Raw genomic sequence first — 20,739 nt, forward strand, 5'->3', positions numbered from 1 at the left:
TTTTTTTTTTTTTTTTTTTAAAGTTTGTAAATAACCCTGCGTAACAGCAAAATTTGTTTTAGGTATCTGCTGTCACATTTTACTAGTCAGATATGTTAGTAGTTACTGCTCGGAAAATAGGAATTTGGTTATCACTTTACCCATAGGTTCACACTTAAAATATATATATTATCGTATAATTGAACAGCTAACAAAATAGTTCTATTATTTCTGTTTAATTATTTTATAATTTTATCCAGTAACATCTTTCAAGATAGTGAATTTAAAAGATGCAATGGCTGAGGGATCATGGTTGCACAAGATGTTTTTGGTTTTCTGTTATGAAAATAATTACAAGACAGACAAAGTTATGCTCAAATAAGCCTGATGAAATTCAGACAGCAAAGGGAAAAATTTGGTGACTACTATACCTAAGAGCTTTGCTCTGATGAATCTTAAACAGTTCATGCAGTGAAATCATTTTGCTGTTAGTTATGTAGTGCAGACCAAGGCAAATTAAGCATTTCTTGACAGAAGAAATGGAAGCAGCAGTATTAGTGCATGACTGATGCTGGTCAAAAATGAAAGCAGTAAGAGCAGGTGTCATCATGCCATCCAGTTGTGTTTTAATAGCTCAACTCCACGTATGTTCGACCTGTTTCAAACAAGAGGGAAGGATGTATGGGACAGGCAGGCAAAGCAAAACATTTGGGCTTTACAGCTACCAGAACAAAGGAAGTTGCTTCTCTGTAACAACTCTAAATTGCTTTGGCCTTTTTTAAGGTAGAAAGATTCTACTGAAACCAGAATAATCCCTACTAGTAAATTAGATCATTGATTTTGGCTGTAGCAGGAATCCTACATTGATAAGTTAAACTATTTTTTTCTTTCTTTTTTTTTTTTTAATATATTTTATTTGCAATGTTAGTGATCTCTTCTGACTGACTTCTACAGGTTTAAGTAACATTACAGCTTCAGTGAAAATGGATTTGATAGTCAGTGTCAGCTAATTAGGCCTTTAGATGGTTATGGGATCATGGAGTCGTTTTATTTGTGGTAGATTCTCAAAAAAACAAACTACATTCATAAGAAGGTCATAAACTTTGTGACAGTTTATTATGACTGAATTCCAGCTGAAGGAACAGAAGGATGTTTTCTGCCTGAAACTGTCTGAAAGATAAACATCAGTACATACATGCACAAGTACCAGAGACGCTTACCAAAAAACCTAGAAGAAATAAAGAGTTTTCAGCTGGATTTGTGACCTAGCAATGCTTCAAATACTTGTCTACTGACTGAGTACAACAGGAGAAGAAAAAAACCAAAAACCAGCAAGTAAGCGGTAGTCCGTATCTTCCACTCCCCTTGGGAACACTTCCGTTTCTCTTTGATTTATGGCCTTTTTTTGTGAATTGCTAAATGAAAACATTTTCATTTTAACACTTGCATGAGTATGTAATTAAAATGACAGAGCAGCTGACTGGTTTTGCCAGCTGGAATTCAAGGGAATGTCTATGTTGCAAAATGAAGTAAGTGGGGCCCAATTCCACTTGGAAGAGTAAGGCACTTACTTTTACTCATACAGTTAGACACATGTCTGAGTTTAAACTCCTCCCTAGGTCAGTGATCCAACTAACTTAGACTTAAGACTGACTCCCTGCGTTAGTTTCAGTGAACATTGTATGTCCAATTGTACTGTACAGTCTGTATTTTCTAGCTGCTTTGGCCATAAGTTCACCCTGACTGAGAAGATGAGTGATCCTGCCTAACAGTTGAACACCTATGTTTTTACCAGTCCAACTACCATTCAGTTCTGCCCGGCAGGAATTCTGGTTTGCTGACCTTTGCCTGAGTGTAATAGTATTAGCTTCGAAACAGATGCTTTGCCTCACACAATAGCTGTCATTCAATAGTTGTCATTAGGTTTCAACTGAGAAATAAGGCGATTTATGTGAGGGGAGTCCCACAGTACCTTATATGTAGTTCTACTGTCTGTTTCATTTACTTTTTTATTCCAGCACATTCTTTGTATTTCAGTGCATATTAGACTTTCATTGTTTTAGGTCAGCTGCTTCTTCTGGCTGCAGTGAAGAAGATGTGGCAGGAAAAATGCTGCAGTTCCATCCTCTGGTAGAAGACTGAGGAAATCCCTTAGTTCCAGTTCCGTTGCAACAACTGATAAAGTTTCTGCTCAAAGCAGGGGAAAAAATCTTGTTTAGGTATTTTGGTTTTACAACAAAGAAACAAAAAAACATTACCACTATAATTACTAATTGAAGTCATCAAATTATCTAAATATTGCAACTGGAATTAAATTTGAGACACACCCATTTGGGAGCAAATACAACTACAGGAAATCTCAAAAGTAAATGGAAAATTATGTCTTAGATTAAAACCATACCTCTATCTTGACTCATCAGGTCTACATGTGGCACTAATGCTTACAGAGTCTGATCTAGTACTTCACATGTTTTGTACGGAATGCAAAGGAAGCACTAGAAATCTGTACTAGTACCCTAACTCAGCACTATCTGTAAAATAGGATGTTATGCAAGCAGCTTCTCAGACCAAGCTGTTTAACATTATGTTCTTAAGCGATTACAGCACAGTTACTGCATGAAAACAACGTTTCAACAAAAAAACCACTAGCAGTAGAAACTGGAACTTTATGATAGAGCATGGCAACCTGTGCTGCACAGTGCAACCCCATGATGCTGTTTTTCTGCCCTCAGGCATTACACTGGCAGTTATTTAAAAATATGTGCTTTATTCAATCTTCTTACTCTGTCAAAACAAATACACTGGCCCCTCAGCTATACACAGTATTATTGACTTCCTACAAACATGTAACAATAGGACTACGTTGACTACCAGGGTTGGTTTCTCTACTTCTAGTAGTAACTCATCATGGTTTTTTCAGTCTATGACCTAATCGTCAATACACACTTAAACACCCACTGGCTTATCAATAGTATCCTGTCAGCTGTCACTGCTTTGAACCATATAGTCACTTAGCCTAGGAAAAAAACCAATTACTCTCTATTAGTTCTATTTAGTAGTTTTTTTAATGGTGTCTATTCTTGACCTATATAGAAACAATATGATTTCCACAATTTAACTGTTTTCAATACAAAATGAATGCCATGATTTTTATACGTTGCAGAATGCTGTGCTAATGACTAGAAAGCCTGCTGAGCTGTATTAGCTTTAACTGTAGAAAAAGGTCCCCTTTTTTTTCCAAATTATCACATCAGTAGTCCTTAGCCTGAACAGTATTTAGAATGTCAGATGATGTACAAAGGCTTCTGGAGTTGAGTTGCAATCAATTTATTTACCTTTCAGTGATGAAATAAGAACGGGGCAGTCATTTCCAGCAAGTCTGGTTCTCTTGCAAAGTTCAGGAAGCAGCTTGTTCCACCACACAGCCTAATCCACAAAAACCCACAGCAAAAGTGTAAATTAACAAGGACTGCAATTGAGAGTATGAAAGACCTGCTAAAAATACACTAACTAAGCTCAGATGTGTACAAATACAGGTAGGTTACGATGAACTCAATAATTAATTCATACGCTGTTTTGAAATGCAGTGTTTTTGCACATGTTGCATTTTCAATTTTCAGTGCGGTCTTTTTATACTCGAAAATTTTTACACAGTGCCCCCTAGTGCCTCTAGAGATAAAAGTTTGTAAGAGAAAAAAGTCCCATAATTTGCAAGACTGATGCAGTCAGAAAATTAAGGTTTTCCCTCCAAACAGCTCCATGCAAAGTGGTGAATAGCATTACTATAAGAACGCTGCTCTGTCTCCTGACCTAATCTGTCTACTCCCAACAGCTGTAGTAGTGAATTATGTTTTGTGTATAATTTTGTTGATAAGAACGGAGAGAGGGGAAGGGATGTCTTTTCTTCTTTTTTATACATGGTAACTGTTTTCTTCCACCTGTGTTCAGATTCAGTACTGCAATCTCACATTCAACTCTATAACGTGGAAACAATCAAAGACACTATTGGTTTTGAACAGTTCTAGTACATCCAGCCGGTAGAGGATCACCTTTGCTGACTCTGGCCAGCAAAACTGTGCACAAATAATTAAGTACCTGTGGTGGGCAATGGAAGTAAACTCCTGTACTCCTGGAACACTGGAATAAAATCAGTTCCAGAATTAAAACTGTATAGAGGCCTAAGGGGAAAATGGGACATAAAGAACGTAATCTTTCCACTAGTGCACCAGTACCATTCTGATGTTATAAGGTCAGAAGATGTCACTAGAACACAGGAAGAACATATTTAAGTGTGATTTTATTTGAAGGACCATGATCTCTTATCAGTTAGCTTATTACTAAAATTTCACGTCATACAACACTGTCAAGCAATTTTGAACACTGATTAGTGAGAAACTAGCTAGTTTTTCATTTACAGTGGAAAAAGAACATATTACTCTCCCTTTTCTGAGGCACTGGCCATCTGAAAAGACTATGCTTTAAATTTACTAGAATGAATACAAGAAGTCACAGAAGAAACTGGGGAAAAAAAATTCCATTAAAAGTAGTGGGGACTGAGTTACGGAATTTAAATGCCAAGGAAGAGGTTCAAAGCAAGCTAAGCAATTTACTTTCTCTGAAAGCTGGGCTATTTGATCCAGTCAGAGTCCATCTGTACACAACAGCATTTTAGTTAGGAAAAAAACAAAACAAACAAAAAATACTGAACAACTTTAACGAAAGTAGCTCACCCGATTGTCATCTTTCAGCTCATGCTGAGCGTATGATACAGCTGCATCAGGACACCTTTTGAGAAGCTGGTCAATGGCCTCCTCATACTTGCCCAGACGGGTACTGCAGAGAACATGGATGGTGAGGCCGACATTGCCAGCCTCTGTCAGAGGCTCCAAGACAGGCAGAGCTGAAGCTATATTGATTGACTGACTACATAAAAGAGACTGAAGACAAGAAGAAAAAGTGTTGTTTGGATTTAAGACAAACTTTGCAAAAAACCGCTAACCATAACTTTAGAACAGAAGCCCTTACTTATCAGAATAATTTTGAAATAATATTTCCTTTAATAAATGTTACTGAAAACTGAGAAAGCAAGTTTAGAGTGGACTGCAAATGTAAGTATCATTGTTATCGACATATCTCTTCAGTATTTTTTTCTTCCATCATTTCAATGGGCCTTTTAGTTCAACTTGGATAACCTGGAGGAGAAGGAGGAGGGGAGTCTGCTGGAGAAAGTTGTTCATACATACATGAACATTTGCAGAATGGATCTAAGCTGTAAACAGCAAGATTTAAGGGTTTCATACCTGTAGTTTTGAGATATCTTCATGGTAATCTTGATCAGATGGAGATCCCACTGACATTATGGAAGTTACCCACGGGAAAATCAACCCAAAATGATTACAGGAGTTTATCTATACAAGAAAGAATCAAGTTGCAATAAAATAAATATTTCTGTTAGCGACAGTTCCATATGAAACCCACCACAAGTGAAGAAAATTTTACTGTCAAATAGCATAATTTAGAATAGCAGCTACTCTTTCTTCTGCTTCATACAATTTAGTAACAAATAAACTGGAAACTTCTATTTAATTCTGTATTTCAGATTTCCCATTCAGAATCCTTTAAAATTCATCATTCACAAATTTTTCTCATTTAGTCAGCTTTGTAAAATTGCAAACACTCCACCTGACATACTCTCACTGTTTCATTTTAGCCCTTATTTCTGTCCAGAGCTGAGATTCCTGTTGGAAGTATATTTGCAAATGTCCCCAAAGAGTAGGACTCCCCAGAGAGAGCAATACCTATTTGGTAACTGCACACTACCTTATTTGTTTTCAGTCTTGCTTCTTTCAAGAGATAAACTGTCCGGAGTTAAAATACTAAGGGTAGTATTTGGATAGATTTTGAAAGGACAATGCAGTCATAAAACTTCCTCTGAGCGGTGTACTTACCAGATCCTCTGTTGTTTTCAATGGCTTAGTCTCGGGAAGTTGCTTATTTGATATTCTCCAAACATACTGAGAAGTAACCCTCAATAAAAGCTCCTGAAGTATTTCTTCCCGAGAGCACACTACAAGAAGAGCTTCCCAGAAATCCACCAGGAGCTGAGGAATAGTGTTTTCACTGTTACTACCCAACATCTAAGAAAAAAAACGTTAGAAGACAGCAAGTTAGCACAGACTATGGTAATTACTAGTAGCAGAAGTTAGAAGAAACAGGAGGAACAGTTTTTCACTTTTACTAGAAGCAGAATTTGGTTCCTTTTTTGTCTTGATGTATTTCTAATGGATGTGATTCTACATAATACAGTGCTAGGCAGAGTAAAAAGTTCATGGAATGATTTTAAGGTAATCAATTCTAAATGATAGATTTGATTTCTTCTTCAAGATTTACTCCACTGCCAGAAATGTCAGGACACTATCAGCAAGTATTTACAGACTGCTAATTTGGAGGATTTTATATATGCCAATAGCCAAGCAGGTGTCTTCGAAAGAAGAATCTAAGGCCATGATAAGAGATGCTGTGTAGCTCAGTTGGGTATAATGGTAGGACCCACGAGGGAGATGCTTTAAGGTCTGGTGTGTCAGCGAAAAGGATTTTTACTTGGTTTCCAACTGGCTTTACACAACACCACTTGTTCTAATTTGAGTTTCATGACTTGGTATTTCTGATACAGGTCTTTCACAGTAGCAGATATAAGACTGCAACATACCTACATTGAAGAATACATGGTTTTAATCCAAACAATGTTATTCATTGTAGAGAAAAGAAAAAAGATTTGTCTATTCCCTATCTAAATAAAGAAAACTTCAGTGACACCAGAAAAACTATTCTATTTATCTTTCTTCTCATAAACTGCAGAGACCCACTCTTCTTTCAGAAATTTATATAGAACATCAGAACATTATATACCTTCATATTTAAGTCTGATTCTTTGTAAGTATGTTTCAATCCTAATGATTTCTTCAGAAGGAGCTTATGGAAGTGATTTATCTAAATTCTGTTACATTTCAGTAGCCTTAGGAAGCCCAATTACTACGAAGCCATTGAAAGATCTCTAAGATCAGGGTATTCTCCATTCAAATGACAGGGTCAAAACAGAGAACTTAATGGAATTTTTTTTTTTTTTTGCTTGATTTAACCAGTATTTCTTTCCAGAAGGTCCAGTTACTGACTCTATAGTTATCTCTCATGACTGGAATATATCCAACCCTCATCTCCCTCTTTCTGAAGAAATGCTGAAATGTGAGCGAAGGGGCAACCGAGGCTGCTTTGCTTACCCATAACAACATCACTATGAGAAAAATAGAAGCAAAAAATGATCACAGGCCAACCTTGAAAAAGGTATCTGCTTCTTCCAGTTCAATTTTACTGTTCTCATGTAAAGCCACAGTGGCAGCCACCAGTAAACCAGGCTGCATCTCCTTCAGGTGAACAGCAAACTCAGTTGGAGTAACAATTCCTTCCTTATGCTGTCTCAAGAGTTTTGGTTGCCCAGTGAAGCCACAAGCCAGTATTGTCTACAAACATAGTCAGATATAAATCAGGTAAAGAATTCAATCCATATATGATTCAACTCAGCAAACTCAGTATTTCCTCAGGCGGTGAAGTTTACATAGATGAAATGAAGGAAAGTCAGGGGAAGGAAATAAATCCTTTCTGCAATTTATAGAATAGCTCTCCACAGACCGAGCTCCAAACCGTGTGCTGAAGCAGTGACTCCTGAGCAAAAGGCCATTTGCCTGAACACGGAAAGTAACACGCTGTTGAAATCTGGAGTTACTGTGCACATAAGAAAGATTTCACTATGAAATCCAAGACATTCAATACAGACGGTGTTTTGAAAAATCACTGGCTGAAATTTCAGTAGACTACTTTGCTGAAGTATGATTTTTATTTTGAAAATACCCCTGAAACAATAATCAAAATGTGCTGCACTATGTGCAATGATAAGTTGTTTCTGGACATCTGTGTGCTTTTGAAGGTAAGCATGACAAGATACTATTTGCACTTCAAAGACCATGGGGAAATGATGCCTAAGCAGATTAAATGAATTACACAGGAAATATAAGGCAGACCTAGGAAGAAAATTCAGATTTCACCCCGCTATGCATGCAAACTATCTTTTTTTATCTTTCTGAAAATGTTCTTTTTCTACTTTGCAACAAAATGCTTTTTAAAGGTGAGGTGCAAGAGAACATTTTTTTAATAGGTCAGATTAAAAAGAAAAAAAAAAAAAAAAAAAAAAAAAAAAAAAAAAAAAAAAAAAAAAAAAAAAAAAAAAAAAAACCCAACACCCACAACCCCCAGCTACCTTATTCTCTAAATAACATCCATGCAGTGGAATGTGTATGTTTGCTCACAACATGGCAATTGCACTTGATCATGCCGTAAATGGTTAGAAAGCAGGTGGTGCTGAACATCACTGTTGAAACAGCTCTCCACAGTTCCCACCTTGCAATTCAAAAACTGCTAACTTGGAAAGCTCTCCAGGATTCCTCCTACTGAAGCACGGTATCTAACTTTGGAACAGCTATCAGTTTATATTAAAAGTTTTTAGACCTCCAATATCTCACTCTCAGAAAGAGTCTGTATTTCAAGCTCTGTCACCTTTGAATATTCAACAGTCCTGATCAACCTTAACAAGAAGTAATTTACAGACTGGTCTCAGTCTAAAACCACATGTGAACATCTGTGGCAGAGACTGCTTCACTAACATTTTTTCCCCCATTGATGTGGAATTCTTACTTTGATAGCACTGAAGTAGGTTCTGATCTGATCTTAATAAGGGTGAAGTGCTTTGATTCCACATAAGAAAGGTGGGAAATTGTATACAGAAACCTTAGTTTGTGTGCACCATGGACATTCTGCTTCAAGAGCAATTTTATGAGGGCTGTTTGCATACAGATGGTGTTTTCATGGGCATATCACATATTAATTACAGGTGGAGGGGTGTAAAAATGCTACTATACAACCCTGCCATACTGCTGAAGAGCACTGGCTCTGCAGAGCTTGTTACACCCCAGTAAACAGCATTTAATTTATCAAGAATTAACAGCTTCAAAACTTTTGCTTATTTGGTAGGGCTTTGCCAAGATAAGACTACCCTACCTGCAGGGTAAATAGTACAGTCGCGGTATATGCCAGCCCTTGATTCTCCTGTTATTGCAGACATTCAGTGGAGCCTATACAGTGTATCAGGAGGAAGACGAGTGACCGAAAGTTTCTTTTACTGTAAAATACAACTACAAGCCAAACCTGCTGACTTGGGCTTTGCAAAGCATGAATAGCTCATGCTCTCAGCATACTTTACCTCCTTATAGGAGTCCATCTCATGTTCATACATCATCAGGTCTCCCATTTTCAGAGCCATGAAAGCCTTAGTAAGTGTCAGGACCACTGATGGCATAATCTTTTCTACTTTCTGAAGATACTTCACAGCTGTCAAAGGACATACATTTCTCATGCAGGGGCTGCAGAGGATATGAGGCAGCTGCACAGGGTCAGCAAGATAGAATATTTGGAGAACTTTATTTGCTGATTCCTATTAAAATAAAAGCCATTTGACAGTTTAGACCTTTCCAGATATACAGTCTTCTATGGCATATGAAAGTATTGCGGGTTTTTTTGTTGTTTGTTTTTTTTTTAATTTAGAAAACAGACAAGTACAGCTTAGCTATCAAATCACACTGCCTTTCCTGCCTCTTTCCTCCCTACTGGTAAAAGTAAAGGATCTCTAACCGGCAGTGATTCAACCCATATTCTGGGGTGCTAGGAGAACATCCACCACCATGGTGAATTGTTTTTACCAACCTGTACAATTTGGCAATGTTCAAATTTTGTTACAGAAATGGGAGATGAAAGAAATTTGAGGCAGAGCTTTCCTAAAACAGAAGTGTCTCTGCGTGCAAGTGGGAACCAGATCATTAGCAACATGCGTCATGATAGCCAAACCCATAATATGTTGCTTGAAAGCAGCCCAAAGCATCACAGGTGCTGCTTGCTATTTTGTCAACAACAATGGGAAAATAAATACCACGTGAAAAAGAATAACTGTAAAACTAAATAAGCAGCTCAGCATTTTCAAAGGGAATTTAATGAAAATTTGATACACAGTTCTGAAAATCAGAACTAAATCAATAGTTTAAGGAAAAAAAAAAACTTGTTTCTACCTTACTTAATTCTTCAGTTAAGTCTTCATTAAGAGAGTGAGTTAAGTAAAATATAAATCCTCTCTCATATGTCTGTATTTCATCACCTTCTGAAACTAGTCTCTTTAAAACTTCAGTCATGGATAAACCTGACATTCTGTAGTATGGCAAAGCAAGGTGGTAATCCTTTGTGTCAAACCTGAAGGCAACAGAGAAGAAGGGAGAAAAGAACAAAACAACTAAGGGCAATGCTTTTGCCATCACTATTTATAAGAACTAAAATAATACATCAAACAAAGTTGCAGATACATCAGTATCAGCAAATACATAGCTCATAGTCAACATAACATTGTATTCTGTGTTCAGTGACAATAAAGACAACCAGATACTGAAGAGATGACTAGATTAAGCTGTTCTCATAGAACGTAAAGATTTATATTATATATGCAATACTAATGTAAAACAGCAAAGAATGATGGATTTTGATTTTAAGGTTACATTATTGGAAACAAAAGCTCACCTTTATCACTTTGACATCTAAAACATACCTGCTGTAGCAGTCTCCTAAGGCGGCGCAACTTTCTCTGAATGCTCTTAGAAGTTCTTCTTTCTCATCTGATTTAAGGAAACTAGGGTCCATTATAGCTGCTCTGACCAGTAAGTGAGCCTCACTTAGAAGATGGATGCAACTCTCAGTTTTTACATTTTCGTAAGTTCTACTATAATCTACCTAGAACAGACACAGGATATACTTAGGCTGCTGGCAAAAATTAAGAATATACAGGAACAATTCTAATGAGGGCAGCAGCCATTTGAAATAGGATTATGAGTTATTCATGAGAAATACATTACGTCATATTCAGCAATGACATGCATCAGAGATTAATTAACAGTATTTTAGTCATCAAACAACAAAAGCAGGAGTTGTGCAATACCATTTCTCTGTAAAGCTGAATGGTTGAAACAGTGTTTATAATATATAAATTCCAACCAGGCTCTGACTCAGAATTTGTTCTGGATTTGATGCTGTCAGCCTTTCTGGAACTGGAGAGAAGGAAAAGAGTTGTCAGTGTCCAAATAAACACTATGGAGCCAAAAAAACCTCACTCACTTGATAATTTAAATGCACAAATAGGTATGTTTGCAGGCTAGTAAATGCTTGAGAGTTAAGTTGTGAATTTAAGTCACAATGGCTAGTAACAAAACAGGGATAAGCATGTCCATACACCAGGAACATCATCAGAGCTATCTACTACATCTTCTCCCGGGCTTAACACCAGGTAGTATCAGATACTTACATGAAGTTAACTAATTCAAATTAGCTAAGATGTTTACTTACTTTCTGTGAGGACTTACTGCACATTTGCCCCTGCAGCTCTATTAAAATGTTTGCCAAGACATGGCGTAAAAAAATATTTGAATGCTTTTACTCTAACACATTGGCTAGGTCTGTAATGCCCTAAGGTTAAAACACTGTTGGAAAACACAACTCTTTTTGTTGTTTTTTTGGTTTTTGGTTTTAACTGTTCTGGGATATTTACATCTTTATTTTCAAATGATGGTGTTAAGTAGACCACTATTCGTTCAACTTATGTTCTTTACAGAAGGCAAAAAGTGTATCTTCCTCAAATGCCAACTATAATCTTTGAAACACCACAACTGACAGAAGAAACTGTGCTTTACACACAGGAAACTACAATATTTTGAATTACCATTCTCCTTGATGGGCTTATCCTCATCTTCTCCTGAAAAATGTCTGCTCTAGGCTTTAAGAAATACTGGTTCAAATAACTCTTCAATCAACTATAGCTGTCCCACTTCTGTTATTGAACTTGAACTGACTTTAATAAATGTGATTTCTGAATAGCTGTTTTAGAATAGCTGCTTAGCTGTTTTATGAAAAGCCCTCAAAAAAGAATGGGAATAGCAGTTCTCATGGAAATAGATAAAAAGTCACAAATGCCTCTAGCTACATACATGCTACAAAGAGTATCTTGGGCCGAAGTCCAATCCTTCTTTTGTCATGGATTACTACAGTGATGTTCATAACTTTTCTTGGAAAGAACCCTTAGCCAAATGTAAGACATTTTCATTCTGTGCCACAACACATTCTGTTAGCCTGTAGCTTCGGTACTCCTACATATTTTTGTTTCTCAAGTATTTTTTCTTCTCAGTAGCAGATACGTTCTTAGTAATGTTATTTTAACATACTTATGAAAGTTAAGTTTTTTACAATCTTGAATAACTTATTTTGTTGATTTTAAGCATTTGTGACCCTACCCTCATTTCTTCTATGTCAGTTAATACAGTAGAATTGAAAAAAATAAATGCTTGATTTCTGTTCTCATTCACTAACTAGGGAATTATTTCCAAACAATTTTCCCACAGAGGAACCTCTCTTCAACTCCAACACCCACAAATTCAGCACTGTACACAGCTATAAATACCGTCTTCCCAAAAGACACAAACCCTTACAGCATCCTTCTCGTAGGCTTTCTTCTTTCAGTAATATCTTCCGTGTTTGCCTTAGTCAAAAGAATTATATGGTTTTTGAAATGACAGATAGCTCTTGGTCCTATAAAAAGCTGCATTCTTAATGTGCAGACATCCAGTGCGACAGGTGGACAAGCCTATAAAGGAAAGTGACTGTTTTGTAATTTCAGTTAGTATGTACTTTAAGCCTTTAAATAAATTTTAAAAAAAATGAAAAAAATGCAACCTTTGTCCTGACACTGACATGTCAGGACATGACCTGACACTAAAAACATTCACTGGCTTTCCTAACTTTGAGTGCTTCACTTAAGTAAGAATAAAAATACCCATAAAACTATGACATAAATAATTTAAAAATGGGTTAAAAAAAAATAATCATTTCACTCTTCAAAGCAACTTTGCAATTTCAGCTGCGTGTACAATTTCACGTGTCGCAAAATAACTGAGCCTGAGGGAGATGGAAACATGGAAAACTTAATCCCAAATAGTTTGAATTTGGCCAAGTTGCAAAAGATTGCCTGACATGGTTATAAAAGTCTTGATTTCAGCTGCTTATAAAAAGCAGTTATAGACAGAAGTATTATATTTGCTTGCCTATTCTTACATTACATACAAAGTATTACATCCCTGATTTGTTCAATATGCACCTTTCAGGTAAAACTTACCATATCGTCTATACTGGACTAAAAATGAAAAATGCAACCTCATTTGCCCAGAAATATTCTAAATTTACAGCTTTAAGAAGATAAAATACCACCTTTACAAATTAACATACATAGTGAAGCAAGGCAACACAGCATCATATGTATACCCTGCCTTTTGAAAAAAACTCAAAATTTCTTGTGAAGAGGCAGAGGGCTGCAGTGGTGACCAGGAGGCTCTAAACTGCCCTGGGTTAGTCAGAACCAGAACCAGCCAGCTCTCAAACTGATGTAAAAAACCAGCAGGAAAAATAATAATAACAAATAATAACCATCATTATCATCACACTTCAAACTCCACACTGGGGCAGGAACACCCCCGAGGGAATGTAGCCTGTGGGCAACCCACACCAGAGCAGGGGCTCCCCAGAGGGACTGCAGCCCATGGACAACCCGTACCAGGGCAGGGACACCCCTGAGGGAATGTGGCCCATGGAGGATTCACACCAGGGCAGGAATGCCCCTGAGGGACTGCAACCCATGGAGGACCCATGCGAGAGTGGGTCTGCAGCCTGTGGAGGGCAAGCTGCAGTATGGACATCCATGAGGGACTGCAGGCTGCAGACTACCATTATATGCACACCTCCTCAAACCTCCAGGGAGGGAGGAGGCAGCTTGTTGCCTGACTGGAGGAATTGTGATGGACTGAATGCAACGCGCAGTGAAAACACAGAAAGCTGAGACTGGAGAAGGGACAGGAAAGATTGTGTCACGTGTTTGTATTCTTTATCTCAGTACCTCTATGGAAAGCAGAGATACGTGTTTGGCTCTTGAAAATTTTATACTACTTCTACTGTCCTATGGTTTCTTTATGTCTGCTGTCTACATGCTCAAAAGAAATCCTTAAATGCTAACTTAAAATACACTTCAGTCTATCTTTCCTGGTATTTTTATTAACGTATATCCCAATCTTTACAACTCAATAGATTTTTACTGATAAACAATTTAAGGGGAAAAGTCTAGACCTCCAAGGATCAAAAGCCCTCCTCCTAAAAAAACATGCACTAAGTATCTGGTAGCAGACTTGTTCAAGTGTCTACACTCCTCTTACAAAAACTGGTTTTTCAAGGACACCTGAGAGAGAGAAACATCATCAGCTGCAGTAAGGGAAAACTGCACCCTTCATTCAGATTTATACAGGAAAGCATGGAATTTAGTTTAAAATGTAAGTGATTTTATAGCTTTTGATGTTTTTGAAAACATTCTACTAATGGTCTAGAATCTTAAACAGCAATAATAGATTGTTTCATTGAGACATTTGTAGACCATTAAAATACAATATGCCATAGATTGAAGTAAAATATTAATTTTGGATGTTATTTTATTGGTTCAGCCAATAGAAACTAACAGGATTTCAGATGGAAACATAAGGAAACTAAGTGCCATACTACTACCCCCATTCTTTTAGCGAGATAACGAGAGGTGCACCTTCACAGTCGTATCAATATACGGATCCTCATCACGAGCTGCTGCTGCACTGCACCGCACTGTGAAACACTGCAGGTTCTCACTAGAGGTAAAGAAGAAACCACAACGATGAAGGAAAAAAATGAAGACTTGCAAAAATCAAGTAGCCGAGGCTACAGAGAATCAGATCTTTTTCCTTTGTTGAAATGGGCCGTGAAGCCTAAGCAGGAGGGCATGCTGCACTATCACATGAGCCTACCCAGAGAGTTCCAGGAGACTATGCAGGAAATACCAGGGGGGAGGGAAAAAAAAGAAAAAAAAAAAAGGCAGCAGCATAGAGAAAGGTAGTAATATTATCAGCAAAATCCTAAATGTAATACCTTGTAATGACATGCAGGAACTGCGGAGTGAGAACTGCCTGCTCTGACTTCTCTGAATATTGGTAAGTAGAAATCAGTTCTACTAACTTCCCAACAGAGTAGAGATATCCAACATGAGGTAAAGAGAAAAAGCAAAAGAGACTCAGTAGTTCTCTCTCGTTCCCAGTTTCCTCATGGGCTGTCACCCAACTTCCTAGATGTAACAAGAAGAAAGGCATTTTATATACCTCATAAATCAAAACCTGGCAATTCCTTTGCAAGCCTGATGCCTAAAAGATACTATCAAACCTGCCCAGGTTGCAGACTGGTTTTGTTAGTAGCTAGTGAAGAGAACTATATGAAGATCAGCGTACGGGTCAGATCAGTGCACAGGTCAAAGATTTGTATGTCACGTTATCTCATTTGGAGGCATTTTTAACACAAGTGTGGAGGTACCACCGAGTGAAGAAATTCTATAGACATAACAGCATCTGAGAGTCCTGGCAGATTCATCACAACTAAGCATCCACGGATTGAATGATCAGCCCGATCTTAGACAACTACTTATGAGCTGGGATTGAATGCTCATCCAGAGCTGCAGCTGCAATGCACCAAAATACAGGTCCTCACTTAAGGGAAAGAAAGGCTGGGAATGGCAGAATTTATTTATAAAGCCACTTTGGCAGGTAAAGGCTGTGTTCAGATTCTACAGAACCTCTTGTCAAAGACTGTAAATCACAACAGAACATATGATAGCTGGAGTTAAATGGCAAGTAGCTCATTCTCTTGAGTCAGCTGTAACTTAAATGAGGCTTTGGTACTTAACAGACAACAACCACAAACTCGGTGAGCAGTCAGTAAAGCTGATTGATAACATACAGCATTAAATTATTCCATGGGTCTGTTGGGGCTTGAGCTAGTGTGCGTTAGTGAACCCCTAAAATCTGCATTCATCCCTTCCAGTCTTAATTAAAGCCTGGCAGAAAGGTAACCTGTATCTTAATGATTATTAAGGTTTACTACTCCGATTTCCGCTGTTGACTAATGAGAAGCAGTCTAGTATCTTATAACACTGAGGATAATTTTACTAATGCAATGTAAAGAGTGACTGTTTTGTGATCTAAAATTAATTAGTAGGGAACTGATAAAAGCTGATTTAGTCTTCCTCTTTTGGTGTGGTGAATTAATATTTTATTTCAAGGTTTATGCAGAACTTGGAGAAACTTAAAGCCTTTTTTGTTAGTAGAAGCTCAGTTTAAATCATTGAAAAGGGAGGAAAGACCTTAATTTAAAAATAAATCACACAGAAACAGGGTACAGAACAGAATATACAAAGAAGCTCCTTCCTTTCCCAGGTGTCCTGTGACACAGGCCATAACTCATCCATGCATATCCATATACCTGTCTGGTATACAGGAAGCAGTTGAACAGAGTGCAACTTTGTCTCTTCACAAAACCCAAAAGGTGACTGGTCAGGTGTAAAACGTCTAGAGAAAAAAAACCAAAACAACATGGGACCTCAGTGAGAAATTATTATGAGCTACTTTGGACAAGTAAACAGCACTAGCTGTAATAGGCATAGCTGATGTTTTAATACTCAACAACAACGTGCACTCCTACTACTAATGTAATTAGCATGGCAATGCCAAGAAGCATGTGGCACAGCTAGAGAAAGTATCTTGAGTTCTTGCAACCAAAAATCCTCTTTCTTTGCTTGTGTACAAGATGCGTGTCAAAGTTTGGGATCACTGGAAGACATGCTGCAATTGATTTGAACCTCAATTTAACCTTTTTTTCCCTCTCTTTTTATTCAACTGCTATATGTAACATGGTGCCATCTCCAATCCTATTTTTCTTTCCTATCATGTGTCATCCTTTTTTCTGCTTTGCTTTGGAATTCACTGCTGGACTGTGATGTCAATTCTTCCTCAGTTTGGATAAAAGTTTAATGGCTTTGATCACTAACAAAATAAAAAGTATAGTTTCTTAGTGCTTAAGATACTTGGTAAACTCCCTTTGCTAGCTGGAGAAAGGGAGAATAATTTTTTTTTTTAGAGGTACTCAGATAAGTATCACTTCAGCTGGAGTTGATGAAAGCTGCAGAATAAACAAACAGAAGGCAGAACCTTGATTAAGGTCACACAGACAGGACTGCTAATCAGTCTTGTGTGTAATCTTTTAAAGTAGGCTTCTCTAAACAATAACAGAATTTGACATAAGCTGCTTCAGAATAAGGTGTGTAAAATTTGGTTTTGCCGGTTCAGCATTAAAGTATAAAAACTGTGGGTGGCGAGACACTGGAACAGGTTGCCCAGAGAGGTTGCAGAGTCTCCATCTATGGAGATATTCAAAACCTGACTAGACAGAGTCCTGGAAAACCTGTTCTAGCTGACCCTGCTTGAGGAGGGAGGGGGTGGGGGATTGGACTAGATGGTCTCAGGAGGTCCCTTCCAACCTAAATGATTCTGTCATTCTGTATGCTGAGAAAAGACCGTCCCTTCTGATACATCACAAGAGAAGCTGCCATGCATGCTCTTCACATCATACAAGGATGTATGATGAAAGCAGACATTAAACATCACTAGATCTGCAAAACCACCAAAATTCTATTCTAGTTTAATTGTAACAACTAGTCACATTCCCCAAATAAAATGAAACTTAGGATTTGCAAGGCCAAAAGTTCTCCAACTGTGAGATGAGCCGGTTCATGGTGTGCTGGGTGAAGAACTGGCTAGACGGCAGAGCTCAAAGGGTTGTAGTGAATGGGGCTACATCTGGCTGGCGACCAGTCACCAGCAGTGTTCCTCAGGGCTCAATCCTAGGGCCAGTGCTGTTCAATATTTTGATCAATCATCTGGATACAGGAGTCGAATGCACCATTAGGAAGTTTGCTGACGATACCAAACTGGAAGGTGCTGTTGACTCTCTTGAGGGACAAGAGGCCTTGCAGAGGGATCTAGATAGATTGGAGCACTGGGCAATCATCAATTGCATGAAATGGAACAAGTCCAAGTGCCGGATTCTGCACCTAGGACAGAGTAACACCAGGCACAAGTATAAATTGGGAGAGGAGTAGCTGGAGAGCAGCCCTGCAGAAAGGGATCTGGGAGTGCTGGTCAACAGCAGGCCGAATATGAGTCAGCGGTGTGCCCTGGCAGCCAAGAGGGCAAACTGCATCCTGGGGTGCATCAAACACAGCATGACCAGCCGGTCAAGAGAGGGGATTATCCCGCTGTATTCAACGTTGGTGTGGCCTCACCTTGAGTACTGTGTGCAGTTCTGGGCCCCACCGTTTAAGAAGGATGTGAAGGTCCTTGAATGTGTCCAGAGGAGGGCAACAAAGCTGGTGAAGGGGCCGGAAGGAATGTCTTATGAGGCATGGCTGAGGACTCTGGGTCTAGTTTGGAGAAAAGGAGGCTGAGAGGCAACCTCATTTCTCTCTCCAGCTTCCTGAGGAGGGGACGTGGAGAGGGAGGTGCTGATCTCTTCTCCCTGGGACCCAGTGATAGGATGTGTGGGAATGATTCAAAGCTGCATTAGAGGAGGTTTAGACTTGACATTAGAAAACATTTCTTTACTGAGAGGATGGTCAAACACTTAGAGGAGGACTTGACATTAGAAAACATTTCTTTACTGAGAGGATGGTCAAACACTGGAACAGACTTCCCTTCCAACATTCTACTCTATTCAAAAATGGGCTTTCTTGGATATCACAATCACACCTCAATGAAAAAAAACAAAACAAAACAAAAAACCCACCTTATAAAAAACCCCAGCAGTCAAAATACCAGGATTTTTCTTTCAACAAGACACGAGCCATAGCTCATTTTGGTTTCTTGTAGTAAATTAACCCATAAAGGGGAAAATACATTTGTAATACCTGAAAAGCAGATACTGCACTTGGAAGTGCTTTGTGTCTTCTGTAGGTAACTCTGTGGATTCCAGTGTGATGGGTATCTCACATAGCTTACTTTCTTCCCCGAGCAGTTCCACTGGCTTCTGACATATGATGAACTCATCTAATTCAAGCTGCAAAGTATGTGTTGAAGGGCCTTCATCTTTTACGCCTGAACAATGAAAATGCTATATTAATTGTTCAAACCATTCCATTTAGCAGTAAGAAAATGATACGACACAGTATCAATTAAAGACTCCAATTACAGCTACCTCGCTAGCATTGGCTTCCTCAAACCATGAGATTTTGAAAACAGCTATGCTAGAAGATGAGAACAATCCTTCATTTAAGCCTCAACAGTCTAAATATCTGAGTCAAGATTTCTGAAAGAACAGGTAAATCGTTTATTATAAGGCAAGTGCAAGGCAACCTGTGCTGCAAACGTCTGGCCGTCAAAAAATATTGTCATTTGGTTGGAGAGGTTTTAAGAAGGAAAAGGCAGCTATGATAGAAAGTTGTGTTATCTTAAGCTCACTTAAGTTCTGGAAAGCAAATCCTAACAGCACACAGAAAGTATTTCGAACTTTTCTATTTAGCATTTAGTAATAAAAACAACTAGGGGCAGGATGCCATTATCTGAGTTAAGATCCATCGTCACTCAATGAAGAACATTCCAGTTTATATTTTCCCTATCTGACAAGTCTTATTTATGTTTAAATTTTTTCTAGGTACAGTTTCCATTTCTAAAAGACCACCTTTTTCTGTTTTAAGTGTCTTCAATTATAAATGAAGGATTTTCCTAAGGTTTGTTGGTGTTCATCTGATACTTTTGGGAAGGTGGGAATTGATTACATATGGATTGATTTCTTGCAATACATGGGAATGAAACTTACGGAGTTAATCTATTTCTGGGATTTCTAGGATTCTAAGGCAAGCCCCTGAATAAGACAAAGGACTGAAAAAGGAGAATTTGCTGACACCTTGTTTGCAGGTTCAGAGTCTACTAACAGTTACAAAAGTGCATATGCATCACCACAGAAGCATTCTTAAGTGTGCAAGCCAGTATGCATGGTCCATTTCAAGGTTCATGAGATGCTACTTCCATTTGGCCTCCCATTTGTCCCTTAGAAGAGACACAGTTATTTGGGCAGTAACACTGATAATTTTTTTTTTTTAACATAGCACACTGAACTACCACCACCTTGATTTGGCCCCTGGTGGCACCCCAGAACAGGGACCTAATTCTATGTCTGTAGAGGTTGCACTATCCTCAAAGTGTCTGCAGAATGATGGCATGTTTCTTTTAAGTGTTACCTCCAACTGCAGGTGGTACAACTTTTCATGCACTAGAATATTCAGCTGACAGTCCTAAGATGATCTGGAAATATTTTCTGAAGGGCAATGACCTTGTTTGAGCCTACTTTGAGAATAACAGGAATCAGTTAGCAGATTCTTGGAAATAAAAGAAAAAATAATTTCTGTACTTGCCTCCATCCACGGGCTTTTCTAGTGTACTAACTCTGTGTGCACATTGCTCTGTCCCATCTGCGCTTTGCTGGACCAGTTCCAGTTTCAGGATCAGAACATCCAGCTCTGTTGTTATGGCTATATGTCCGGCACAAAACGCAACTTCAGCAGGAATGAGGTTATCAATGTGTAAAATTAAGGAGCGTTCAAAGTCTAACACAGTCAAATTCTGGTTTATGACCAGATATTTCAAACAGAACATGACTAGTTTATTTTTGCAGCCCACAAGA

At 38.2% G+C, this 20,739-nt stretch overlaps 1 protein-coding gene across 1 annotated transcript; it reads right to left on the reverse strand.

Annotated features, from left to right (window-relative positions):
• Positions 1-1,070: 1,070 nt before the first annotated feature.
• HPS3 (HPS3, biogenesis of lysosomal organelles complex 2 subunit 1) lies at positions 1,071-20,727 on the reverse strand. Its single transcript, XM_009284264.2, has 16 exons — positions 20,471-20,727; positions 18,968-19,154; positions 16,489-16,574; positions 15,109-15,301; positions 14,750-14,831; positions 12,603-12,757; positions 11,063-11,171; positions 10,676-10,857; positions 10,149-10,326; positions 9,290-9,520; positions 7,311-7,496; positions 5,928-6,116; positions 5,280-5,387; positions 4,710-4,916; positions 3,315-3,405; positions 1,071-2,166 (listed from the first exon to the last, which is right to left on the reverse strand). Exons 1-16 carry the CDS (start codon positions 20,709-20,711, stop codon positions 2,039-2,041), a joined length of 2,553 nt encoding a protein of 850 aa, XP_009282539.1. The 5' UTR covers positions 20,712-20,727; the 3' UTR covers positions 1,071-2,038.
• Positions 20,728-20,739: the final 12 nt, after the last annotated feature.

Source organism: Aptenodytes forsteri, unplaced genomic scaffold, assembly GCF_000699145.1.
Source record: "Aptenodytes forsteri isolate BGI_AS27 unplaced genomic scaffold, ASM69914v1 Scaffold278, whole genome shotgun sequence".
Taxonomy (NCBI): Eukaryota; Metazoa; Chordata; class Aves; order Sphenisciformes; family Spheniscidae; genus Aptenodytes; species Aptenodytes forsteri.

Coding starts and splice junctions, on each gene's coding strand:
- HPS3 (XM_009284264.2), bottom strand. CDS start 20,711: ATGTTCTGTTTGAAATATCTGGTCATAAACCAGAATTTGACTGTGTTA. Junction 10,858..11,062: donor TTCAGCTTTACAGAGAAATG/GTATTGCACAAC, acceptor TGTCTGTTCTAG/GTAGATTATAGTAGAACTTA. Junction 6,117..7,310: donor AAGCAGATACCTTTTTCAAG/GTTGGCCTGTGA, acceptor TTTTTTTCTTAG/ATGTTGGGTAGTAACAGTGA.